This window comes from Diabrotica virgifera, chromosome 2 (genome assembly GCF_917563875.1).
Source record: "Diabrotica virgifera virgifera chromosome 2, PGI_DIABVI_V3a".
In the NCBI taxonomy this organism is placed as follows: domain Eukaryota; kingdom Metazoa; phylum Arthropoda; class Insecta; order Coleoptera; family Chrysomelidae; genus Diabrotica; species Diabrotica virgifera.
This window is the reverse complement of record NC_065444.1, coordinates 207,650,697-207,674,469: the sequence shown is the minus strand read 5'-3', so window position 1 is coordinate 207,674,469 and position 23,773 is coordinate 207,650,697. Positions and strand designations below refer to the sequence as shown.

Genomic DNA, 23,773 nt, shown 5'->3' with positions numbered 1-23,773 from the left:
TATGTTCTGTAGAACTGAAAGACATTGAAAGGATTAACGTTTTTTTAATATCAGAGTTTTTGACATATTTTAACGCTTCGAGAATGGCCAATGACTCCGCCGAGAAAACTGAAAACTCATTGGGAAGCTTGTACTTGAATTCGTAACCTCCTGAGGGTAAAAAATAAGCACAGCCAGTTCCTTCTATCGATTTAGACGCATCTGGATATATTAATGTGGCGTCATTGTAGCAGTTCAACCCAGATCTCAGGATGTTGTTGCTGATTTTGTTGTTTTCACTGTATGTAGGTATTATTACTTCAGTTTTATGGAAGAGGGCAAAGTAGTCTAGGTTTTTGTCTATGGTGGTCAATTCCTTTGAAAAAATGGGGTTGTTCTGTAATGAAGTGGACAGAGGTGGAGAAGGTTTTTTAATCCAGTATTTGTGGTTCGTTAAGCTGACGTATACTGGAAAATAATTCGGAATTTGTTGAATGTATCTTGAGTAATCATTTTTCGCTTAACAAATTTCTTCTAATCCCAAGAGGAGGCTCGGAAGCTTCAACATGTAGTGGTTGTATAGGGGTAGATCTCATAGCACCTAAGCAGACCCTCAAGGCAGAATTTTGAAAAATGTCAATTTTTCTAAAATATTCTTGGACGCAGAACCATAGAGAGTAGCACCATAATCTATATTGGATCGTATATAAGCTCTGTAAAACAATAAGGATGTTTCAACATCGCAATCCCACCACATTCTAGTTGTCATTCTAAGGAAGTTACTACCTTTGTTGCATTTATCCAGCATATATTCTATGTGTTGTTTCCACGTTAGTTTTTTGTCCAGGATAAGGCCCAGGTATTTGACATGATTTTTGAAAATAAAAGATTGGTCATTAAGTAATATGTCTTATCGGATTGGTTTATAGGAAGGTTGTGTCTTGTAAAGACATATACTGTTGATTTGGCAATTGATAGATTTAAGCCGTTCTCTGAGAACCATGGAAAGAGAGTTAGATTTTGCATAGGTATTAAAGTAATACAGTGGATGAGTGCGTTAATAACCGGCAGAATAACGGAAAAGACAGTAAACATAATACGTTGTAAAATATTAGATGTGGGAAATTATCAATAGAATTCCATAAATTTAAATTATATTATTTCATTCATAGATTCTGACCAATAGGAAGCTACAGAAATAAAAATTACAGTGATTATTTCATTCATAGGAGATTCTGACCAATAGAAAGCTACAGAAATCTAAATTAAATCGATAATTTTTGATAATCTCCCGTCGTTAAGTATATTACGTCAGATGCCCTTCGTTGCTACGAAAAAATACATTCAGTGACATTAATGACAATTAATGTTTTAAAAATTATAAAAGTGATGACTTTCAATCGTCAAATATTTATAAAAACTGTGTGTTTAATGGTACTTACATAAATAAATTACAATAAAATTTTGGTTTTGAACAGTTTTATTCATGAAATAATCGCAACAAATTGCACTCGACCTCTGAAATTAATATAGAATTTTTGCTCTCGTGACACTTTGACATAATTTCACTCGCCTTCGGCTCGTGAAATGAAAACTGTCAAAACTACTGATTATTTCATTCATAGGAGATTCTGACCAATAGAAAGCTACAGAAATCTGAATTAAATCGATAATTTTTGATAATTCCCCGTCGTTAAGTATATTACGTCAGATGTCCTTCGTTGCTACGAAAAAATACATTCAGTGACATTAATGACAATTGTTGTTTTAAAAATTATAAAAGTGATAACTTTCAATCGTCAAATATTTATAAAAACTTTGTGTTTAATTGTACTAATTTGTACTTACATAAATAAATTACAATAAAATTTTGTTTTTGAACAGTTTTATTCATGAAATAATCGCAACAAATTGCACTCGAACTCTAAAATTAATATAGAATTTTAGAGCTCTTGTGCAATTACTACTGATAATTTTTTTCGATAATGTCCCGTCCTCAAGTATTACGTCAGATGCCCTTCATTGCTACGCAAAAATACATTTAGTGACATTAATGACAATTAATGTTTTAAAACTTGTCACGGAGAACACTAAGAAAGAGATTTAGCAAATATACTCAGGTGAAGATATCAATAAAATATTAGTTAAAATTATTTAAGATGACAGTTTGATTCAGGAAATAATCTTACCGAATTACTCTCGAGCCCTTTAAAAATATTCGATTTGTCTTCCCCATCACTACCCTGTTATTATTCCCCTTCGGATCGTGAAATTAAAACTGTCAAAATGTCACTCGGGATACAAATCGATAATTTTAGAGCACTCTTGTAATTACTACAGATTATTTCATTCATAGGAGATTCTGACCAATAGAAAGCTACAGAAATAAAAATTAAAGCGATTATTTTTTAATGATTTTAACTTCCAATCGTATAGTAAAATTTTTGATCACGTATTTAATTCTGTCCAATCAGATTAAAATTATACTGGGAATAATCTACTGTAGAAAATTGCCGATAGAATTTTTTTACGTAGATTGTTTCTGTTTAATGGCAACCAGTTTCGTAGTTTTGACAACTGTCACATTAAAGAAAATATCCATAGTATACTTTTAGTTCTGCATCTAATGTCAAATTGTCACGAGGAGAACACAAATAGGCACATTTAAGCGCTCGATTTACTTCGGTAAGCTTATTTCATGAATAAAACTGTATTTATAAATAAATTAACTAATATTTTATTAATATCTTCATCCAAATATTTGCTAAACTGTGCTTTTCACTTTGACAAGTTGAAAAATGTTTGTCACATTAATTGGGAACAATGTCACTGACTGGTTTTATACAAAGACTTGAATTTTATATGTAAGTATTAAAAATTAATATTACGAATATCACACGACAGTAAGAATAAATAAGAAAATAATGCTTCATTTTTTTCTCAAATTTGTTGTCATTGGGCAATAGACACTTGAGCCCTGCGGGCTCTCATGTCTATTGCCAGACAACAATTTTTCGAAAAACTGTCGCATTATTGTCAATTTATTCTCACTCTCCTGTGATATTATATCCGATAATTTTTGATAATATCCCGTCGTGAAGCATGACGTCAGATGCCCTTCGTTACTACGCAATGAACATTCAGTTGCATTAATGACAATTAATATTTTACAACTTGTCACAGAGAACACCTAGAGACAGATTTAGCAAATATTCAGGTGAAGATATCAATAAAATATTAGTTAAAATGATTTAAAAAGACAGTTTTATTCATGAAATAATCTCAGTGAATTACACTCGATCTCTAAAATTATTATCGACTTGTTGCCCTCGTCTTTAGAATTCTCGTGCAATTACTACTGATTATTTCATTCATAGGAGATTCTGACCAATAGAAAGCTACAGAAATCAAAATTAAAGTGATAATTTTTGATAATATCTCGTAGTCAAGTATATTACGTAAGATGCCCTTCGTTGCTACGAAAAAATACATTTAGTGACATTAATGACAATTACTGTTTTAAAAGTTATAAAAGTGATTACTTTCAACCGTCAAATATTTGTAAAAACTGTGTATTTAACTGTAGTAATTTGTACTTATATAAATAAATTACAATAAAATTTTGGTTTTGAACAGTTTTATTCATGAAATAATCGCAGCAAATTGCACTCGATCTCTAAAATTATTATCGAATTGTTTCTCTCGTGCCACTTTGACATAATTTCACTCCCCTTCGGGTCGTGAAATTAAAACTGTCAAAGTGTCACTCGGGAAAAATTCGATAATTTTAGAGCTCTCGTGCAATTACTACTGATAATTTCCCGCCTTTAGACGTATCGGAGTCAAACTGTCACAGGAGAATTTGATCAAATTCTCCTCTCACTATCCGATACGTCTAAAGGTGGAAAACTAACAACATAATGTAAATTTATAGATTCTTTTGATAATTTCTCACCTTTACTAGTATCATATATGTTTATTCCACAATGCATTATGTATTCCGTCTTCTGCGCTATTATGCCGGTTTTTAGTACACGTCATCACAGTACATATAAAACTAATAGCTTTATAGTCATAGCTCATGTGATTGTGATGTGATTTAATATATAATTGTGATTTTAGGTTTTTCGTGTGAAGATATAAAAACTGATCCAAGTAATATATTAAAACAAGATGATCACGGAAGTAGTCAATTGAACCAGTATTTAACTGACGCCATGAAAGTGAACACCACAGAAAAACCTTTTATATCAGAAATTTTTCTGAACAGTATGCAGTCTGCAAGGCTGTTGTAAAAATACATGAAAGAATTCTCAACGGGAAAATACTTTTAAGATGTAAAATATGCAACCAACAGTTCTCACAACATTCCAGATTAAAAGAACATGCAAGAGTGCATACTGGGGAAAAACCATTTACATGTGAAATTTGCATGAAACAATTGTCACGGAGTTATGATTTAAAAAAGACATTTAAGAGTTCATACCGGTAAAGAACCATTTTCATGTGAAATATGCACCAAATAGTTTTCACGGAGTTCCGAATTAAAAGTGCATTTAAGATTTCATACTGGAGAAAACCTATTTGCATGTGAAATTTGCACCAAACCGTTTTCACAGAGATACGAATTAAAAATACATTTAAGAGTTCACACTGGAGAAAAACTATTTACATGTGAAATTTGCAACAAACAGTTTTCACAAAGTTCTGGTTTAAAACAACATATGGTAGTACATTCTGTAGAAAAACAGTTTACATGTGAAACTTGCTCCAAACAGTTTTCACGGAATTGTGATTTAAAAAGACATTTAAGAGTCCATACTGGTGAAAAACCATTTGCATGTGAAATATGCAACAAACAGTTTTCACAAAGATCTAATTTATACTCACATATATTAGTACATTCAGTAGAAAAACATTTTGAATGTGAAATTTGCACCAAACAATTTTCACGGAAGTCCGAATTAAAAGTGCATTTACGAGTTCACACTGGTGAAAATCCATTTGCATGTGAAATATGCAACAAACGATTTTCACAAAGTTCTAGTTTAAAAGTACATATGGTAGTACATTATGTAGAAAAGCGGTTTTCATGTGAAATTTGCCCCAAACAGTTTTCACGAGATTTTTACTTAAAAGAACATAGTAGAGTACACATTGGAAATAAACCATTCACATGTGAAATTTGCGTGAAACAATTCTCACGGAGTTTTAATTTAAAAAGGCATTTAAGAGTTCATACCGGTGAAAAACCGTTTGCATGTGAAATATGCCACAAACTGTTTGCACAACGTTTTAATTTAAAGGCACATACATTCTGTAGAAAACGTTTTGCAAGTGAACTTTACACCAAACAGTTTTCACGACTGCAACTTAAAACAACATAGAAAAGTGCACACTGGAGAAAAGCCTTTTGCGTGCGATATTTGCAGCAAACAATTTTCAAAAAAGAAGGGCTTAGAAAGATATGTATCAGTGCATACTAATGACAAAAACTATCACATGCGAAGTAATTTGCTTTAGAAAATAGGCTGTTTTTGCTTTTATTTGATTCAGAGTTGGACCACCATCTCCAGATAGCTATTTCTGCCTCTCGGGCGTTATCAATGGAGCTATGCAGTCACAACTCTGAACCAAACACCAACAGGCTGACTTATTTAATGGAACTTACTGAGACTGCAATAATTCACCTTCAAGACGCAAATCAGCGACATCTCTCGTAAAGAGAGAAAAAACGAAAAGTCCGAGATACAAAGTTTACTACAATTAAACAATAAAATTACTAAACAATATTTAGACTTTTCGTTAAAAAAACAAAAAACTTTGTATCTCGAACTTTTCGTTTTTCTCTTTTTAATTTGCTTTAATTTTATACTTCAAGAGAGAAGATACTTAAGATAATACTGAAATTGTTAATTCCTATTAAAAAGAGTAAATAAAATAGGGACCTGATAGCAAGCAAATCTTACAGCTTTATATCGGTCCTGACAAATTTATAAATTCAAGTAGTTAAAAGTTGAAATATAATTTAATTTTTACATTGTTTGCAAGATAAAGTTTAAATGTGACAGTGTGTTAAAAAACCAACGATTCTGTGAGTACAAAATTGCATTATTTATATCTAACCATAAAATCAGAAGTTAAAAGGCAATATTTTATCGATTTCAATCCAAATTATCGATTATCGACAACAACTTTTTGCTGATTCAAGTAATTAGGCTGCCGTCTAATTTTGTTAAGAGGCCAGGTCCGGCTTCAGATCCGCTGTTCCAATGCATGTAAATTTTCAACGGGACGATGGCTGAACCGGAATTAGCTACTACTTCACGAAATACACCGACTACGTCACATATCTCTTACTCTCATGCATTAAACAGTTTTAAACATCCTTCAAAAGACCAAGGTATCATACTTTCAACCATACAAGGAATACAAGTTTTCGAATATGTAAAAGCTGTTGGATCAATAGTACAGCCCAAAAACGTTATTTGGGCATCCAGAATCGCAAACAACTGCATCTGCATCTACCTCTCGTCTAAATATATAGTTGACCAATTTCTTAGCTCCCACAAACATGTAATTATTGACGGCAACCAAATTGAAGTAAGAAGATTAATAACTCCTGCCCAGAGATTAATCATATCAAGTGTATGTCCTACTATACCTAATAGCATAATTGAAGACCATCTAAAAACTATGGGTATAAAATCCGTCTCCAACATGACGTTTCTACGAGTAGGCATGCAAGACCCGGAATACAGCCACGTGCTTAGCTTTAGAAGGCAAATCTTCATAAGTCCTTTAGAAAATGCATCGATTCCTGACTCATTCCTAATTTCATTCGACAATACATCATATAGAATATACATTTCCATAGACGGTTTAAACTGCTCCAGATGCAAGACGGTCGGACATCAAGATTCTGACTGTCCTTCTTTATCATCATTAAGTAGTCCAATTAATCAAACGGAAACTGACCATCCAGTGAACGTACTCAACTCTGCCAATAAAGAATATAGCCAGCCAGAAGAACAACCACGGAAAGAACACGAAGAAGGTACCCAGACATTAAAGGAACCGAAACTTAACATCACAAAAAATCACGAATTAACATCAGCCACAAACGACCAAACCACTTCCTTACAAACATACAAAGAACTACAGATTTCGTCACAACCACAAATATCCCAAGATTCAGTAATTGAAAGCGATAGAAAAATCTCTGAAGCTATTCATGTTACTAAAAGACAAATTTCCACTTCTCCCGAAATCCTTGAAAATGACCTACCTCCTCCCACTACTGAAAAACAAAAAAATAAAAAGCCTAAAACTCAAGATTCTATTCCAGATATTCTCAATGAAATTAAAGAAAAAATTGAAAATAGAATCCCTGCCTTCACACTTTCTTTTCATGAAATATGTGATTTTCTGTCAAATTCCCTTCACTCAAAACATCCTGAACTTATTGCTAAAAATTATTCAAATGAAAGCGATGAAATCAAAGAAATTCTAAACTTTATATATTCTCAAACACAAAATAAAAGTTTAAAAAACAATATTACCAGATTGAAGAAGAAACTACTTCTAAGCAGTCTTTCTTCTACTGACGAAACTGACTACGAATCAAGTTCTCAAGTAAATAGTTAAAATGGCCAATAATACATTCATATTACAGTGGAACCTCAATGGTTATTTTACCCATATAGAATCCATCAAGCTTCTTATAAACGATTATCTTCCTTTAGTCATATGCATAGAAGAAACCCATTTCAAACATCAAAATGTAACATTAAAAAATTATGTTCCTTTTCTAAGAAACCGAGTTACAGATCATTCAAGCGGCGGAACAGCAATTTTCGTAAGGGATGACATAGAGTCAACCGAAATACAACTGCAAACAAACCTGGAAATAGTTGCAGTGTCAGTCACCCACAAAATGAAAATTAATATTTGCAACGTATACTTACCTCATCCTACTGATTTAGATATAACTGAACTAAGCAATGTTTTAAACCAAATTCCACACCCAAAAATAATATTAGGCGATTTTAACTGTCACAACAGTACCTGGGGAAGTAACAAAACCGACAAATGTGGTAATCTCTTAAACAATCTCATCGACAATTTAAATTTAGTGTTACTGAACACTGGCAAATCTACTAGGTTGAATTCATACAATGGTACATTTTCAGCTATAGATCTCTCTTTATGCAGTCCGTCGCTAGCTACTTTATTATACTGGGACACATTGGGGTATTTATATGATAGTGATCATTTCCCTATCACAATAAACATAGATACTAATGATATATTGACTTTTCCAATTCACCAAACATGGAAAATAAAGTCAGCTGACTGGGATTTGTATCGAACACTTATAGAAGGACAAACAAACAACTTTAATTTAACCAATACCGCAAACGAAAATCTGGAACTATTTAATAATATTATTATTTCTGCAGCAACAATCGCAGTGGGAAAAACAAAATCTAGTAAAAGGCAGCCAGTTCCTTGGTGGAATAACGAAATTGCGCAAGCACTTACTTTGTCTAAACACGCTTTCAACGTTTATAAGAAACATAAAACTATCGATAACCTTATAATTTTTAAAAATCTCAGAGCAAAAAGCAGACAATTGATCAAGAAAGGAAAACGAGACAGTTGGAAAAAGTATGTGGCTTCAATAAATCCTTCCACTCCCATAGGCGACATATGGAACAAAGTACGCAGAATACAAGGAACAAAATACTTCCGAGGCATAGATACGCTATCATACAATAACCAAATTCATTCAAACAAGGTAGCTATTCCAGAAATACTAGCAGATATATATGAACTTAATTCTAGTGATTCCAACTATAGCATATCTTTTTTAGAATATAAAAATCTAATGGAATCGTCAAATATACAAATCACCGAGAGCGACAATCCAATAAACAAACCCATAAGTCTTCAAGAATTAGAATTTTGTTTAAGCGCAAAAAATTCGACGCCAGGACCTGATGATATCCACCCTCTTTTCTTACGAAATCTTCCTCTAAATACAAAACTAATATTAGTTGATATTTTTAATAATATTTTCATTCAGCACGACTTTCCTGATCTATGGTCGCAAGCAACTATAATTCCAATCCTTAAATATAATAAACCAAAAGACGATCCAAATTCCTATCGTCCAATCTCACTTACTTGCTGTACCTGCAAACTTTTAGAAAAAATCCTTAATTATCGTCTTAAATGGTATCTCGAAAACAATAACCTAATAAGTATCAGACAAAGTGGATTTCGTACGGGTAGATCCACAACAGACAATCTAATAACCCTTGAATCAGCTGTACATGAATCTTTTCTGCACAATCAAAAACTTATTGCCGTATTTTTTGACATAAGAAAAGCTTTTGACACAACATTGAGACATCTTATACTAAAAACACTTCAAGAATGGAATGTCCAAGGGCATATGTTGTCGTTTATTAAAAATTTTCTAGAAACACGAACTTTTCGAGTTAGAGCCAATGGATTCACATCTTCCAGACGAGTACTGCAAAATGGCACTCCACAAGGATCTACTCTAAGTCCTACACTCTTTCTGATTGCAATAAATAGTATTATACATCAAATAAAGCTGCCTGTATTTACTAGCCTATATGCAGACGACTTAGTCATTTATCTAAAAACAAATAATGTAACTCTGGGATCACATATATTGCAAACGGCCTTACATACAATTGAAAACTGGTCGCAAAACACGGGTTTTATATTTTCTGGCGAAAAAACACGTTATTTAATTTTTAGCAAAAGGAAAGACTATCCTAATATTCAATTAACACTTAACGGAGTTATGCTGAAGCAGTCAGAAGAAATAAATTTCTTAGGACTTTCTTTTGAACGTGACTTAAAATGGAAAAACCACGTAACGAATCTGCAACGTTCTTGCCAATCCAGAATTAACCTACTAAAAATGCTGTCAAATACCTCTTGGGGGGCTGATACAACAACTTTACTTAATCTATATAGATCATTAATAAGAAGTAAATTAGACTACGGCTGTTTATGCTACGATACTGCTAACAAAACATCTTTAAAAAAACTTGACTACATTCAAAATACGTGCTTGAGATTGGTTTTAGGTGCCACAAGAACTAGTCCAGTAAGTAGTTTACAAGTTCTGGCTAATGAACTCCCTTTAAGCCAACGAAGGCAACTTCTATCACTGAATTACGTTGCCAGAATTTCAGCAAACAAAAGCAACGTAACCTACTCAACAATATTCTACAGAACAAATATATCTTCTGATCATTACGAAAACATTGCAAGAAATATGTTACCATTTCCTGAGCGAACAAAACGTATTGGTTTTAATTTAGAACAGTTCAGTCTCACTATACCCATTCATGTAAATTTTCCTCCCTGGATGATCAAACCTCCAAAAATAGATATGTCTCTAAAAGATCTCCCTAAACATTCCACACATCCTTTCCTTATCCAGCAAGCTTTTAAAAATTTAATTTCCAAATACCCAACAACTCATCGAATCTTCACTGATGCTTCCAAATGTGATGAAGGACATGCTTCAGCTTATATCTGCGGAAACATCAAGTCTACCGTACGAATCCCAACAAATTGTTGTATATGTACCGGAGAACTTACAGCAATTCACCAGGCAATGAAAAAATGTGGTTCTATTCATGAAAGCAAATTTGTGATTATCACCGATTCAATGAGCGCATTACTTGGGATAAAACAGCTATATACAACTCACGCTATTCTTCTCAAAATCAAAGAAGAATTATCTTATCTACAGAATCAACAGAAAGATATTTTCTTCATCTGGGTACCTTCCTATATGGGAATAATTGGCAACGAGGAAGTGGACTCTCTAGCAAGCAATGCAACTACCGACCAAAGTATTTCTATCACAGATCAAATACCTTGGACTGATCACAAAGTAAATATCAAAGGTCATGTCCACAGAACGTGGCAAACTACTTGGGATCAGACTAACAACAAACTAAAAGAATGCCTAAGTCAAGTAGGAACTAAACTCATGTTACCAAGTAGGTAATAGAAAAGACCAAGTCATCATCAACCGACTCCGGATAGGACATACGTTACTAACACACAAGCATATCTTCAACAAGGAGGCCGCTCCGATGTGTACCAATTGCAACACGCAACTGACAGTGAAACATATAATTATCGAGTGTCCAGTGTACCAGAAAGAAAGGATCGCGTGTGCTCTTAGTGACAATATTAAAAGTGTACTGACTTCAAACCTAAACTCCTTATTAAATTATCTCAAAATGACTAAACAATACACCAGATTGTAAAGCATTTTTATATAATAATATGTATCTTACTGTTTGTGTATGTCCCCCCGCTAATAACCCTTAGTGGTTGATGCGGGTTTATTTGTGTAAATAAAAAAAAAAATAGGGACAAGATACATACTAGTGGAAATCCTATTGACTATCAAACAATTTTTGGAGAAGTACATATTTAAAACCACATAAAATTGCACAAATTAAAAACATCGAGACGAAACACCGAAGTAATAAATTCTTAACGAGTGGTAGGTGTTTCGTAGAAATTGTACTTTAAAAATAAACAATTAATAATACTGAGAGTGCGTTTATTTATACATATATGAATGTACCAATTTAAGACTATCTATCTAATGATTTTTGTTCAATGACTCCATTACGAACTTGGCATAAATACATCAAACACAAGGTTACTTGTGGTTAGTAAACAAGACGTCATGACGCGTCGGCCCTATGCAACTAATTGTCAACAATGAACGGATTACAAAAGTTAACCATTTTAAATATTAGGATGTTAGATAAACGAGACACTAAATCCTGATGAAGAAATTAAAACTCGGATAGCAATTGCAAGAGGAGCATTTATGAAACTTAGATATATACTGAGCAATTCTCAGCTAAATTTATAATTAAGTTTCTAAAATGGTATGTGTATCTTGTATTACTATATGAATGTGAACAGGGCCGCCGCGCGCCGCTACCATGTGTGCAAAGTGTGCATCGCACAAAGGCGGCCAAAAGCAGGCCACTGATGATAATATTTTTTTAAAACGAAAATAAATTCAAAAAATTAAATAGTAATGATTCAGATGTTTCTATAAATTCTAATATTCCAAACAATCTAAACAAAAATGCCAGAAAATATTATTTATTATATGAACTGCCCTTTTGCAACTATAGTCATAAAGTAGTTCCGGGAATGCTTTTTAATTCAAAGTGGCTGGCAGCTTCCGGACTTTAAGATATTTTTATCTATGTGGTCCATATTATGCGATTTTTTCAAATTCTGAACATTTATGATGTGTTAAGAGAATACGATAAAGACACTAGGATACTTTCCGAGAATTTAGATAAGTGCTTATTAAGTTGCTCTCATTTAGTAATAAAAAAGTTTTTTTTATTACTCGATGGTTTAAAAAAATATTTTTTGTTATTCGATGGTTGCTCTGTTATAATATTGTTCCTTTATCCTTATGTATGGTTATAGATGGGTTATATTCAGTCTAAGCTAAGAATTTGATGATTTTATGCCTGGTTGCACCAACAGATCTTAAGCTCTAGCTTAGCTAAGCTCTACTTATAGATAGGGCCTCCTTGAGTATCACTTACGTTGCACCATAATTTTAGATTTTTACCTTATTATCAATTATATCTATTATTATATTATGGTATTCTTATTGTAATATATTATAATTATATTGTATTAATTCTTATGATATTCTCGACTTAAGCTTAAGATCTGTTGGTGCAACCGGGCATTAGACACGCTTTTAATAAATATAGTAGTGTATTTTGTTTGCAATATAGTAGTGTGCCCGTTTCTTTTACACACTACTGTATTTTAAATAGGCCTGGATTCCGCGTACCAAAAAAAAGTTGATTATAATAGCAAGCTGAAAATTTGTTAATAGCTTAACGGTGTCTAGTCGGGCAAACTTTGACGTATGGGAACACTGGAACAGGGGAAGTTTTAATTGTGGAACAGTTTTATTATTTGGAACGTAAAATTACGAAAACGTCCCATTTATTTTGTCGGGCAGAACATCCAATTGATTTGTTACCCTTTCATTAAACTCTCATGCAAAAATCAGACTGCTATTACTAACCAACATGATTCCTGTCATTTGACATGCTCTTCGTGTTCCACTCATTGAAATGTCCAGTTGGTGATAAAAACCAGTCTGATTTTTGCATGAGAGTTTAATGAACTGATGAACTAATGTTTGCTGTGATTGGTCGTTATCTTTACGCATTCAAATTTTGTTTCAGGATTGGATTGTAAAATTGAAACCGTCAAAATTCGAGAGTGTGCTAACTGATCCTTTAGCTCAAATTTTTCTACCGTTTTAAAATTAAAATTGTGTTTACTTACTTTTTTCTAATTGCATCAATCCATTTTTGTCGTTGAATCACGCTTAGCGACAGGAAAGTTGTAGAATACACAGTTACTATTGTAACCAGTATTTCGACACTCTTTAATACAACAACTTTCGTGAGACATTTAAAAGCTATAATATGCAACTCTTAATGCAGAACGTCAAAAAGCAAATTTCCAGTAAAGGTTTACAAACTTGTCACTACTGGCGCTCGCGAATTTGTAATTATCCCCTCTACCTACGAGCTCACAGCGTATACATTTTTACCTTAAATATACTTACGTTTTAAATACTGAATTTAAGTTTTTTTAATGTTCCGTAATATGTAATTATAATTTAATCTAAAAATCTTAGCGTCATCTACACGATAATTGTGAAAGTATCCAAAGTACGAAATTCATATTTTATCAATAGAACGTCAAAATGATTAGCAAAATCTTTAAAAAAATCGATTACAATTTAATTACATTTTTGCGTTGTAAATGTTAAGCCATAACAATTAAATAATAAATTTAAAAATTACCGGTGAAAGTTGAATTAGTAATCCGCTAGGAGCGCCACCAGCGAAGCTCAGAGCGCATACGCTCTAAATTAAATTATTAAATTAAATCTATGTAAGAATTGTTTAAGACCCAACCATGAAATTAGGGATTGTAGACATTCAGATTGTAAAGCTTGCGGAGGTCGCCATAACAGTCTTCTGCATGTCGATAATTTTAGGGATACAAGGGCATCTAGCGATAATACGAGGGAAAATAATAATTCTAAACAATCTAGCGATAATGCTAGAACCAGTAATAATGACAATCGAGCGATACAAAATACAAGTGAAAATCAAAACAATACACAAGTGGAAAGTAGTCACACTTGTTTTAGCGAGAAAAGTATGACATCACAAGTGCTGCTGTCAACGGCCTTAGTCAATATCCAAGACAGTCAAGGCAAAGTACATGAGTGTAGGGCGCTATTAGACAATGGGTCACAAAGCAACTTCATAACAAGGAGATTTTGTGAAAAATTAAATATAAGTATGGAGCTGGTTAATTTTAAAATTGTAGGAGTAGGGCAAGCGATATCAAAGCTAAACAATCGAGTGAAGTTAAATATATCTTCTTGTACAAGCGATTTCAATTCAGTTATTGACTGTTTAGTTTTAGAAAATATTACCGACAGGTTACCTACGACTTCATTTAATAAAAATATTTTAAAAATACCAAAAGATATTAAATTAGCTGATGTTACTTACAATCGAGCGAGAGAAATTGATCTGTTAATAGGATCATCCGTATTCTGGGAAATATTACAATTAGACAGGATTCAATTATAGAAGATAGTAAAGTTGTTCTACAAGAGACAAAATTAAAATGGATCTTGGGCGGTGCGATTAGTTCAACGTCTAGCCAGGTAGAAAGGTATGCTAATAATTTTTCCAGCGAATTGAGCCAAGAGCAGGCTGTTGATAAAATATTATTGAAATTCTGGGAGATAGAAGACGTTCATTCTAGTGTAAAAACGTTCCTTTCAGAAGAAGACCAATATTGCGAGACTTATTTCAAAGACACACTCAAGCGAGCAGATGACAATAAATTCATTGTTTCAATTCCATTCAAGGAAAATTTGGCAGATCTGGGTGATTCACGTAAAGGCCGCGTCCCACGATCAAATAATTTGATCAAACTGGTTTGAGCAAACTGAAAGTGAGAGTTAGTGACGTCACATCCTGAGTGTTCATTGTGGATAATAATGAAAAATTTTAATTTTAAATAAAGTACAAACAAGTTAGACAACTCAATACAAAAAATTTGATCAAACTAGACTGATAGTGAGAGCACAGATTTTTAGAATTTCAAAAAAACTGCAATTGTGACGTCACTTTGACGTACTTCCTCAAGTACGTCAAGTTTGCTCAAACTGTTTGATCAAATTATTTGATGGTGAGACGCGGCCTTAAGAGTGCTTTAAAACGATATTTCTCACAAGAGAGTAGGCTCTTAAAAAACCCAGAACTAAAACGTGATTATGATAGGTTCATGCAAGAATATTTACAATCTTATGAGCGTGGTTGAGGACGAAGGAGAGCAACAATTGTCTTACTATATGGCTCATCATGCAGTTGTTCGGGAAGCCAGTAAAACTACACGCGTTCGAGTGGTATTTGATGCTTCAATGAAATCGGAATCCGGTCTGTCTCTTAATGAGGTACAATGGGTGGGGCCGACCTTGCAGGATGATCTTTTTTCGATAGTTCTCAGATTTCGAAAGTATCAATTTGTTATGACTGCAGAGATGACTCAAAGATGTATGACTCAAATGACATATTGTTATGACTCAAAGATGTATCGAATGATTCTCGTAGCTCCCGAACAACGTAAACTACAAAGAATATTTTTTGGAGAGAAAATGCAGCCGATGACTTAAAATGTTATCAGCTGAACACAGTGACCTACGACACGGCTTCAGCTCCTTATTTAGCTGTACGATGTTTAACACAATTAGCGAGTGAACATGAAATAAGCAATCCTAAGGCGAGTGAGTCAACAAAAAGATCGTTCTATATGGATGATTATCTAGAAGGAGCAGATAGCGAGCAGGAATTATTGGATTTACAGGCACAAGTGACACCAATTCTAGCGAGTGCAGGATTCCAACTCAGAAAATGGCTATGTAACAAAAGACGATTGAATGGTGGGCTACAACAATGTTGTAAGCGACAGAATTAAGATTATTCAGGAGATGGAAAAAACTTATTGACAAGTCATTTATGACAATACGGATACCAATATTGCGGTACGAAAAACTCGGGGAAGGTAAAATGTTTTTAGCCTGATTGAAAGATGCTCGCATTGGTCATTGGATATACAATAATGTTGCATTAAAACCTCACTTTGACCCAATCTGTCGCTTACAACGTTGTTGTAGCCCACCATTCGATTATTGACAAGGTTTCAAGTAGATACGAGCCTAGAATCAAGCATTTTAAATATAAACAATGGAGAGATGAACAAGACATTAGGGATATTATGGGACTCTGAATCCGATTCAATAAAATATTCCTCACCGGTATTTAAAACGTACCATGCTATCACAAAACGCGTTATATTGTCGTCTATTTCACAGATTTTTGACCCTCTAGGTCTACTCGGTCCTATCGTGATAGTTTTAAAATTATTAATGCGATCGCTATGGCAAGGGCATTTCGAATGGGATGAGAATCTTCCCGAAGAAGTAGTTAATGTATGGTTGAAATTCAAAGACGATTTAGTGAAGATTACTGATCTTACCATACCCAGAATGGTCACAGTGTCAACGTATGTATCTGTAGAATTACATGGATTTGGCGATGCAAGCCAAAAGGCTTACGGGTGTTGTTTATATATTAGGTGCCAGGTGCAATCAGGTCAATATGTATCAAAACTTTTATGTTCAAAATCTAGAGTAGCACCAGTTAAAACGTTACTAACTATACCACGACTAGAGCTATGTGCTTCGTTGTTATTAGCACAGCTGGCACAAAGAACAATAAAGGATTTACAAATTAAGTTTGATAAGTGTTATTTTTATTCAGATTCACAGATAGCATTATCGTGGATAAAAGGTCCGGCTAGTAAATGGAAATTATTTGTAGCAAATCGCGTTAATGAAATTCAACAACTAACAGATGTGAGTGATTGGTATTATGTAGCAACTGATCAAAATCCCGCGGATCTTGTCTCCAGGGGTATGAGCGTTGATGAGATACTTATTTCAAATTTGTGGTGGAATGGTTCCGGTTGGCTAGCTACAAATGACTTAAAAGAATTTATATCCAGTAAAATTCTAAAATTTGAAGATTTACCAGAACAAAAGTCTATTGCTCATCACTCAATACTAATCGACAATTTTAATTTGTTCACACGGTTTTCAAATTTAAATAAACTTATTCGAGTAACAGCATATATTGCGAGATTTATATTCAATTGTCAATTAAGGCTAAGGGCAAAAGATTCATGCGATAAGGAAAAAAGAGTAGGCATATTTAGCAGCAATGAATTACAAGGGGCACTTGACATGTTAGTAACCTTGTCACAAAGGGAGTCTTTTCCTGAAGATTTTGAGAGATTAAGTAAGGGTTTAAGATTGAAACGCAATAGTAACTTATTATCTTTGAACCCATTTTTAAAGGATGGTATTATTCGAGTGGGTGGCCGGTTGCAGAAGTCAACCTACGAATACGACAAAAAATATCCGATAATTTTGTCACCTAAACATGTATTAACACGTTTAATATTAATAGCTGAGCATCAGCGATTAATGCATTGCGGTCCAACTATGTTGTTGGCTTCGATTAGAGAAATATTTTGGCCCATATCCGGACGTAATATTTGCAAGGGAATTGTCAGGAACTGTATATCATGTATTAGAGCAAAACCTATACCTGGTAATTACATTATGGGAGAGTTACCAGCTACACGAATCACACAATATTTACCTTTCATCAACATAGGAACAGATTTCGCTGGTCCGTTTTTGTTGAAAGATCGATTGACCAGAGGTTCTAAATTGATAAAGAGCTATGTATGTATATTCGTATGTTTATCGACGAAGGCTGTACACCTAGAAGTTACATCCGATCTGACCACTGCTTGTTTTCTAGCTACTTTTCGACGATTTGTGAGCAGACGTGGGAAACCAAGTAAGGTTTATTCGGACAATGGCAAGACATATGTAGGGGCGAAGAAAGAATTACTAAGTCTTAATAGTTTTCTTAAAAATCAAGCGATCTCGGAAGAATTCAATAATTACTTTACTGAGCAAAGAATAGATTGGCATTTCATACCTTCCAGAGCGCCAAATTTCGGAGGCATCTGGGAGGCTGGGGTTAAAAGTTTTAAATTTCATTTTAAGAGGGTTGTGGGAGAAGCTCATTTAAATATAGAAGAGTTTAACACGGTACTGGTTCAGGTCGAATCAATTCTCAATTCACGTCCTTTATGCCCTCTGACATCCTCTCCTGATCAGTTGAATCCTTTGACTCCCGCTCATAGAAAAAAGTGTTGTGTGATTTGGTAGAATGCGATCTTACCCTTCAAAAAATATGTCACGTATTTCAGCACCATAGAAAAAAGTGTTGTGTGATTTGGTAGAATGCGATCTTACTCTTTAAAAAACATGTCACGTATTTCAGCGCCATCTCAGCACCTGGTTAAATGGAAGGATACTACAAATCTGGCCTCCACATAAGTGGTCTGTAGCTTCGACATGATAGGTGTGAAATTTTAAACGCTCTTGTTGTTGATTGGATAGAAAGGGTGCCATAATCTAGCCTCCATGCTAGGTACACAGATAGCCTCCATACGGTACTTCCAATATTTAATATTTTATTCAATTGGAGAATAAAGGTAAAACACAAACAACTTTTGTTTCTTACTTATTTATTTATAAAATAATGTGACATTTTACATAGAAATATGAGTATTTAATTTGGATTAAATAAATGTTTACTTGTTGAACTTTTCCACCGTCTGCACACAACAGCTGAACGGAGCCATTAGACCTAACAACAAAACGCGAAATAAAGTGTGTATTTTAAAACTGTTGGAGAAACAGTACCTACAATCAGAAAAACTTACCTTTAAAAAGATACACGATTACAAAATAACAAAAATATCAAAAAACACGACTGCATGAATATCAGCTTTTTATGGTGACACAAACACAACACATAACCGACCATATAAAATAACATGAAAATAACTGAACGACAACGAACGAACGAACACGAACACTGAACACAGATTCACAGATAGCGCAGGATTTGTCAAAAGTCATGTTCCACCAATCACAATGCCGACATCAGCGCCTCTGGCAAAATGGAAGGAAAATAAATACGATTACATGTTTTTTATTAGAGTTCTCGGGGCATGTTCAGCACCTGGAAAATTGGAAGGATACTACAAATCTGGCCTCCACATAAGTGGTCTGTAGCTTCGACATGATAGGTGTGAAATTTTAAACGTTCTTGCTGTTGATTGGATAGGAAGGGTAGCGTTACCTAGCCTCCACGCTAGGTACACCATAGCCTCCATACGGTACTTCCAATATTTAATATTATTTTATTCAAGTGGACAATAAAGGTAAAACACAAACAACTTTTGTTTCTTAATTATTTATTTATACAATAATGTGACATTTTACATCGAAATATGAGTATTTAATTTCGATTAAATATATGTTTACTTGTTGAATTTACCGGCTGCACACAACAGCTGATCGGCCATTAGACCCAACAACAAAACGCGAAATAAAATGTGTATTTTAAAACTGTTGGATAAACAGTACCTACAATCAGAAAAACTTACCTTTAAAAAGGTACTCGATTATGAAATAATAAAAATATCAAAAAACACGACTGAATATCAGCTTTTTATGGTGACACAAACTAAACACAAACACCAAACACATCACATAACCGACCATGACCATGCCCCGCTAACTCTAATAAAAAACATGTAATCGTATTTATTTTCCTTCCGTTTAGTCAGAGGCGCTGATGTCGGCATTGTGATTGGTGGAACATGACTTTTGACAAATCCTGCGCTATCTGTGAATCTGTAATCTGTGTTCGTGTTCGTTCGTTCGTTTTCGTTGTCGTTGAGTTATTTTATATGGTCGGTTATGTGATGTGTTTTTTGTGTCACCATAAAAAGCTGATATTCAGTCGTGTTTTTTGATATTTTTGTTATTTTGTAATCGTGTATCTTTTTAAAGGTAAGTTTTTCTGATTGTAGGTACTGTTTATCCAACAGTTTTAAAATACACACTTTATTTCGCGTTTTGTTGTTAGGTCTAATGGCTCCGTTCAGCCGGTTCAGCTGTTGTGTGCAGACGGTGGAAAAGTTCAACAAGTAAACATTTATTTAATCCAAATTAAATACTCGTATTTCTATGTAAAATGTCACATTATTTTATAAATAAATAAGTAAGAAACAAAAGTTGTTTGTGTTTTACCTTTATTGTCCAATTGAATAAAATATTAAATATTGGAAGTACCGTATGGAGGCTACGTACCTAACATGGAGGCTAGATTGTGGCACCCTTCCTATCCAATCAACAACAAGAGCGTTTTAAATTTCACACCTATCATGTCGAAGCTACAGACCACTTATGTGGAGGCCAGATTTGTAGTATCCTTCCATTTAACCAGGTGCTGAGATGGCGCTGAAATACGTGACATGTTTTTTAAAGAGTAAGATCGCATTCTACCAAATCACACAACACTTTTTTCTATGACCATGACCATATAAAATAAGTGAACGACAACGAACGAACGAACACGAACACAGATTACAGATTCACAGATAGCGCAGGATTTGTCAAAAGTCATGTTCCACCAATCACAATGCCGACATCAGCGCCTCTGACTAAACGGAAGGAAAATAAATACGATTACATGTTTTTTATTAGAGTTAGCGGGGCATGCTCCCGCTCACCTTCTTCTGGGAAGAAGTTTAGTCTCGCTGCCAGACAAAGACGTCAATCAGATACCAGAAAATCGTCTCAAGCGCTTCGAGCGATTACAATTGATGAACAGACTCCAACCCTAAGTTGGCCAATGGCAAGGGTCGAGCACCCCGCGGTGGGCCCCCAAAGCCAATTCCTGGCTACGCTACTGGTTATTTTATATATAGGTATATTCAGAAAAAAATATTACAGGCCATGATAAGTTGATTATGGGGATTAAAATATCATAAATTACTCACTTTTCATGTTTATTAGTCTTTTTCAAGATATCTTGAGTATCTAACTATGAAAATTATTCTCGTTAAAAAAAACAACACATTTTTCTATCACAACAATGAACTTTTTAAAAAATATTAGACTTGCTAATGATGTTTCTGAGAGAAGTGTAAAATTGATGCGAGACATTTTATTGTCCCTCACAAAAGATGAAAAGGCAACCAAAGTGTGTTACAAGTAGTTGAAGACCAAAAAATGTATTTAAGAGTGCACAGTAGCGATCAAAAGGTAGCAACAAACGCGGTCCAAGATTGCGAAATTTCTGCGAACTTTCAAAAGTGAGGCAACAGTGCGTCGGTAATTCGACACTGACAGTGACGTTTATACTATCAAAAACAATCATTTTTATACACATAGGCGCAACATGTTGCCAAGTCAGTGACGTTCGATTTCTTGTTATAAAAAAATTGATTTTTAGTAGTTCCAATGTGACCCAAAATCTAGGCACGGGATAAAAAAGTTTATTTGAAGAAAGTGTATTTTTTGTCTTTCTTAATGGCGGTACAGGCTCCTTTTTTCAATATTCTATTTAGTTATAGAGTAATTTCCACATACTAACATATTTCTGAAATTGGGCTCTGTACCGCCATTCTTTATTATACCTACATACTATTTTCCATTTAGATCAAATTATAACAGCTGTGTGCATTCCTTTATATTCAAATGTATAATTACTTAGAAAAATGGGTGCTATTATGCGGTCTACCATCGTGTTTCTGCTATAGCTTGCGGTCTACCAAGAGAATTGGTGTAATATTACTATGCCGATAAAAAAATGTTTACAAATAATTTTTGAATCTATTTTTTAAAAACATGTAGAGTTTGTGTAAGGTTTTATAGGTCCAAAATTAATAATTTTCGAAATATTTAAAATGGCATATGAAAGTTTTATCAGTATAGTGTCATTTTTAAATAATTTAATATCTTTGACATAGGTATATATATCAATATAAAATACAATGTGATCACTATTTGCAAATACATTTTTTTTCATTTTTTAAGTGGTACGTATTTGTATATTAGTATTGCATTTTGTAGTAAATATAGGCCGCGTCTCACCATCAAATAATTTGATCAAACAGTTTGAGCAAACTTGACGTACTTGAGGAAGTAAAGTGACGTCACAATTGCAGTTTTTATGAAATTCTAAAAATCTGTGCTCTCACTATCAGTCTAGTTTGATCAAATTTTTTGTATTGAGTTGTCTAACTTGTTTGTACTTTATTTAAAATTAAAATTTTTCATCATTATCCACAATGAACACTCAGGATGTGACGTCACTAACTGTCACTTTCAGTTTGCTCAAACCTTAGAATATAAAATAAATCAGGAAGGAGTACAATGCGAAATGACTACGAACCAGGAAGGAGGTTGCAAATGGCGATCAGCTGTCAGATTTGCTTTCTATCTCCAGTGACGTACCTTTGAAAGAGGGAAGAAAAGAAATTCTTAACGATTTTATTACATCTTTGATGTTAAACAAACAGCTACAGATCAAGAGAAAATACGTATTAATATAATATTTTGTTGAAAAGTCAGTTAACTAACATTTTATTATACTAATAACTTCAGTTAATTGATTGCATATACAGGAGCTTTACCAGATGGTACGCCTATGCACACAGCTGATCCAATACACAAACACCTTCTACCTCCTTGTCAAAAACTTATGAGTCATCCACAGACGTTCAAGATGGCCGGTTCCGCTAGAAATTTAAGGTGTTGTTGATATATGAAAGACTCCTTCCTGTTTTTTATATTCTAAGGCTCAAACCAGTTTGATCAAATTATTTGATGGTGGGACGCGGTCTTTACAGGCTTTCTTTTACTATTAGTATGGTATACGCTCTGAGCTTCGCTGGTGTCGCTCCTAGCGGTTACTAATTCAACTTTTACCGGTAATTTTTAAATTTATTATTTAATTGTTATCGTTTAATATTTACAACGCAAAAAAGTAATTAAATTGTAATCGATTTTTTAAAGATTTTTCTAATCATTTTGACGTTCTATTGATAAAATATCAATTTCTTACTTCGGATACTTTGACAATAATCGTGTAGATGGCGCTAAGATTATAATAGATTATTTATAATTAGATATTACGGAACATTAAAAAAACTTAAATTCAGTATTTAAAACGTAAGTATATTTAAGGTAAAAATATATACCACAGCTTTGACCAACTAATATTGTTTATAATTAATGCTTTTAATTTTAATTTTAAATTAATCACTTTGACATTTATGTCAAATTTCCGGTAAACGTTTACAAACTTGTCACTACTGGCGTTCGCGAATTTGTAAATATCCCCTCTACGTACGAGCTCACAGCGTATAGTTAGACCCAAACCCAGACATCCAAAGTGAAAGTTATCCTCCAACACCAAATTGTTCTATATAGTCCACATAATGTTCAGAAAAAAGTCACACCATTTTGAGCGTCGGGTTTTAGGGGGAGAGGGGGAGAAATCTGCAAATTCGTAGTATTTTACGTTTTTCGTCAATATTTCTAAAACTAAGCGGTTTAGCATGAACAACCTTCTACACAAAATTGTTCTACATTAAATTTGAAATAAAAAAGGCCCATGCATAACCCTTC

The 23,773-nt window shown here is 33.7% G+C and overlaps 2 protein-coding genes and 1 long non-coding RNA gene across 3 annotated transcripts in view; 2 read left to right on the top strand and 1 right to left on the bottom strand.

Annotated features, from left to right (window-relative positions):
* The window catches only part of LOC126879781 (gastrula zinc finger protein xLCGF3.1-like), a 164,461-nt gene extending 159,879 nt beyond the window's left edge, over positions 1–4,582 (top strand). The window contains exon 3 of the mRNA XM_050643037.1: positions 4,102–4,582. Within this exon, the coding sequence (XP_050498994.1) occupies positions 4,102–4,274 (173 nt within the window). The 3' untranslated portion in view covers positions 4,275–4,582. The remainder of the gene's footprint in view (positions 1–4,101) is intronic.
* Positions 4,583–4,673: 91 nt separating this feature from the next.
* Positions 4,674–5,994, top strand: LOC126879782 (gastrula zinc finger protein XlCGF49.1-like). The gene has a single exon (XM_050643040.1). The coding sequence runs from the start codon at positions 4,704–4,706 to the stop codon at positions 5,364–5,366; it is 663 nt and encodes a 220-aa protein (XP_050498997.1). The 5' UTR covers positions 4,674–4,703; the 3' UTR covers positions 5,367–5,994.
* Positions 5,995–18,793: 12,799 nt separating this feature from the next.
* LOC126880695 (uncharacterized) lies at positions 18,794–19,290 on the bottom strand. The gene is made up of 2 exons (XR_007696684.1): positions 19,009–19,290; positions 18,794–18,932 (listed from the first exon to the last, which is right to left on the bottom strand). It is a non-coding gene; the product is annotated as an uncharacterized LOC126880695 (long non-coding RNA).
* Positions 19,291–23,773: the final 4,483 nt, after the last annotated feature.

Bases quoted from the DNA above. Each gene is read 5' to 3' on its own strand.
- LOC126879782 (XM_050643040.1), top strand. From the start codon at position 4,704: ATGGTAGTACATTCTGTAGAAAAACAGTTTACATGTGAAACTTGCTCC.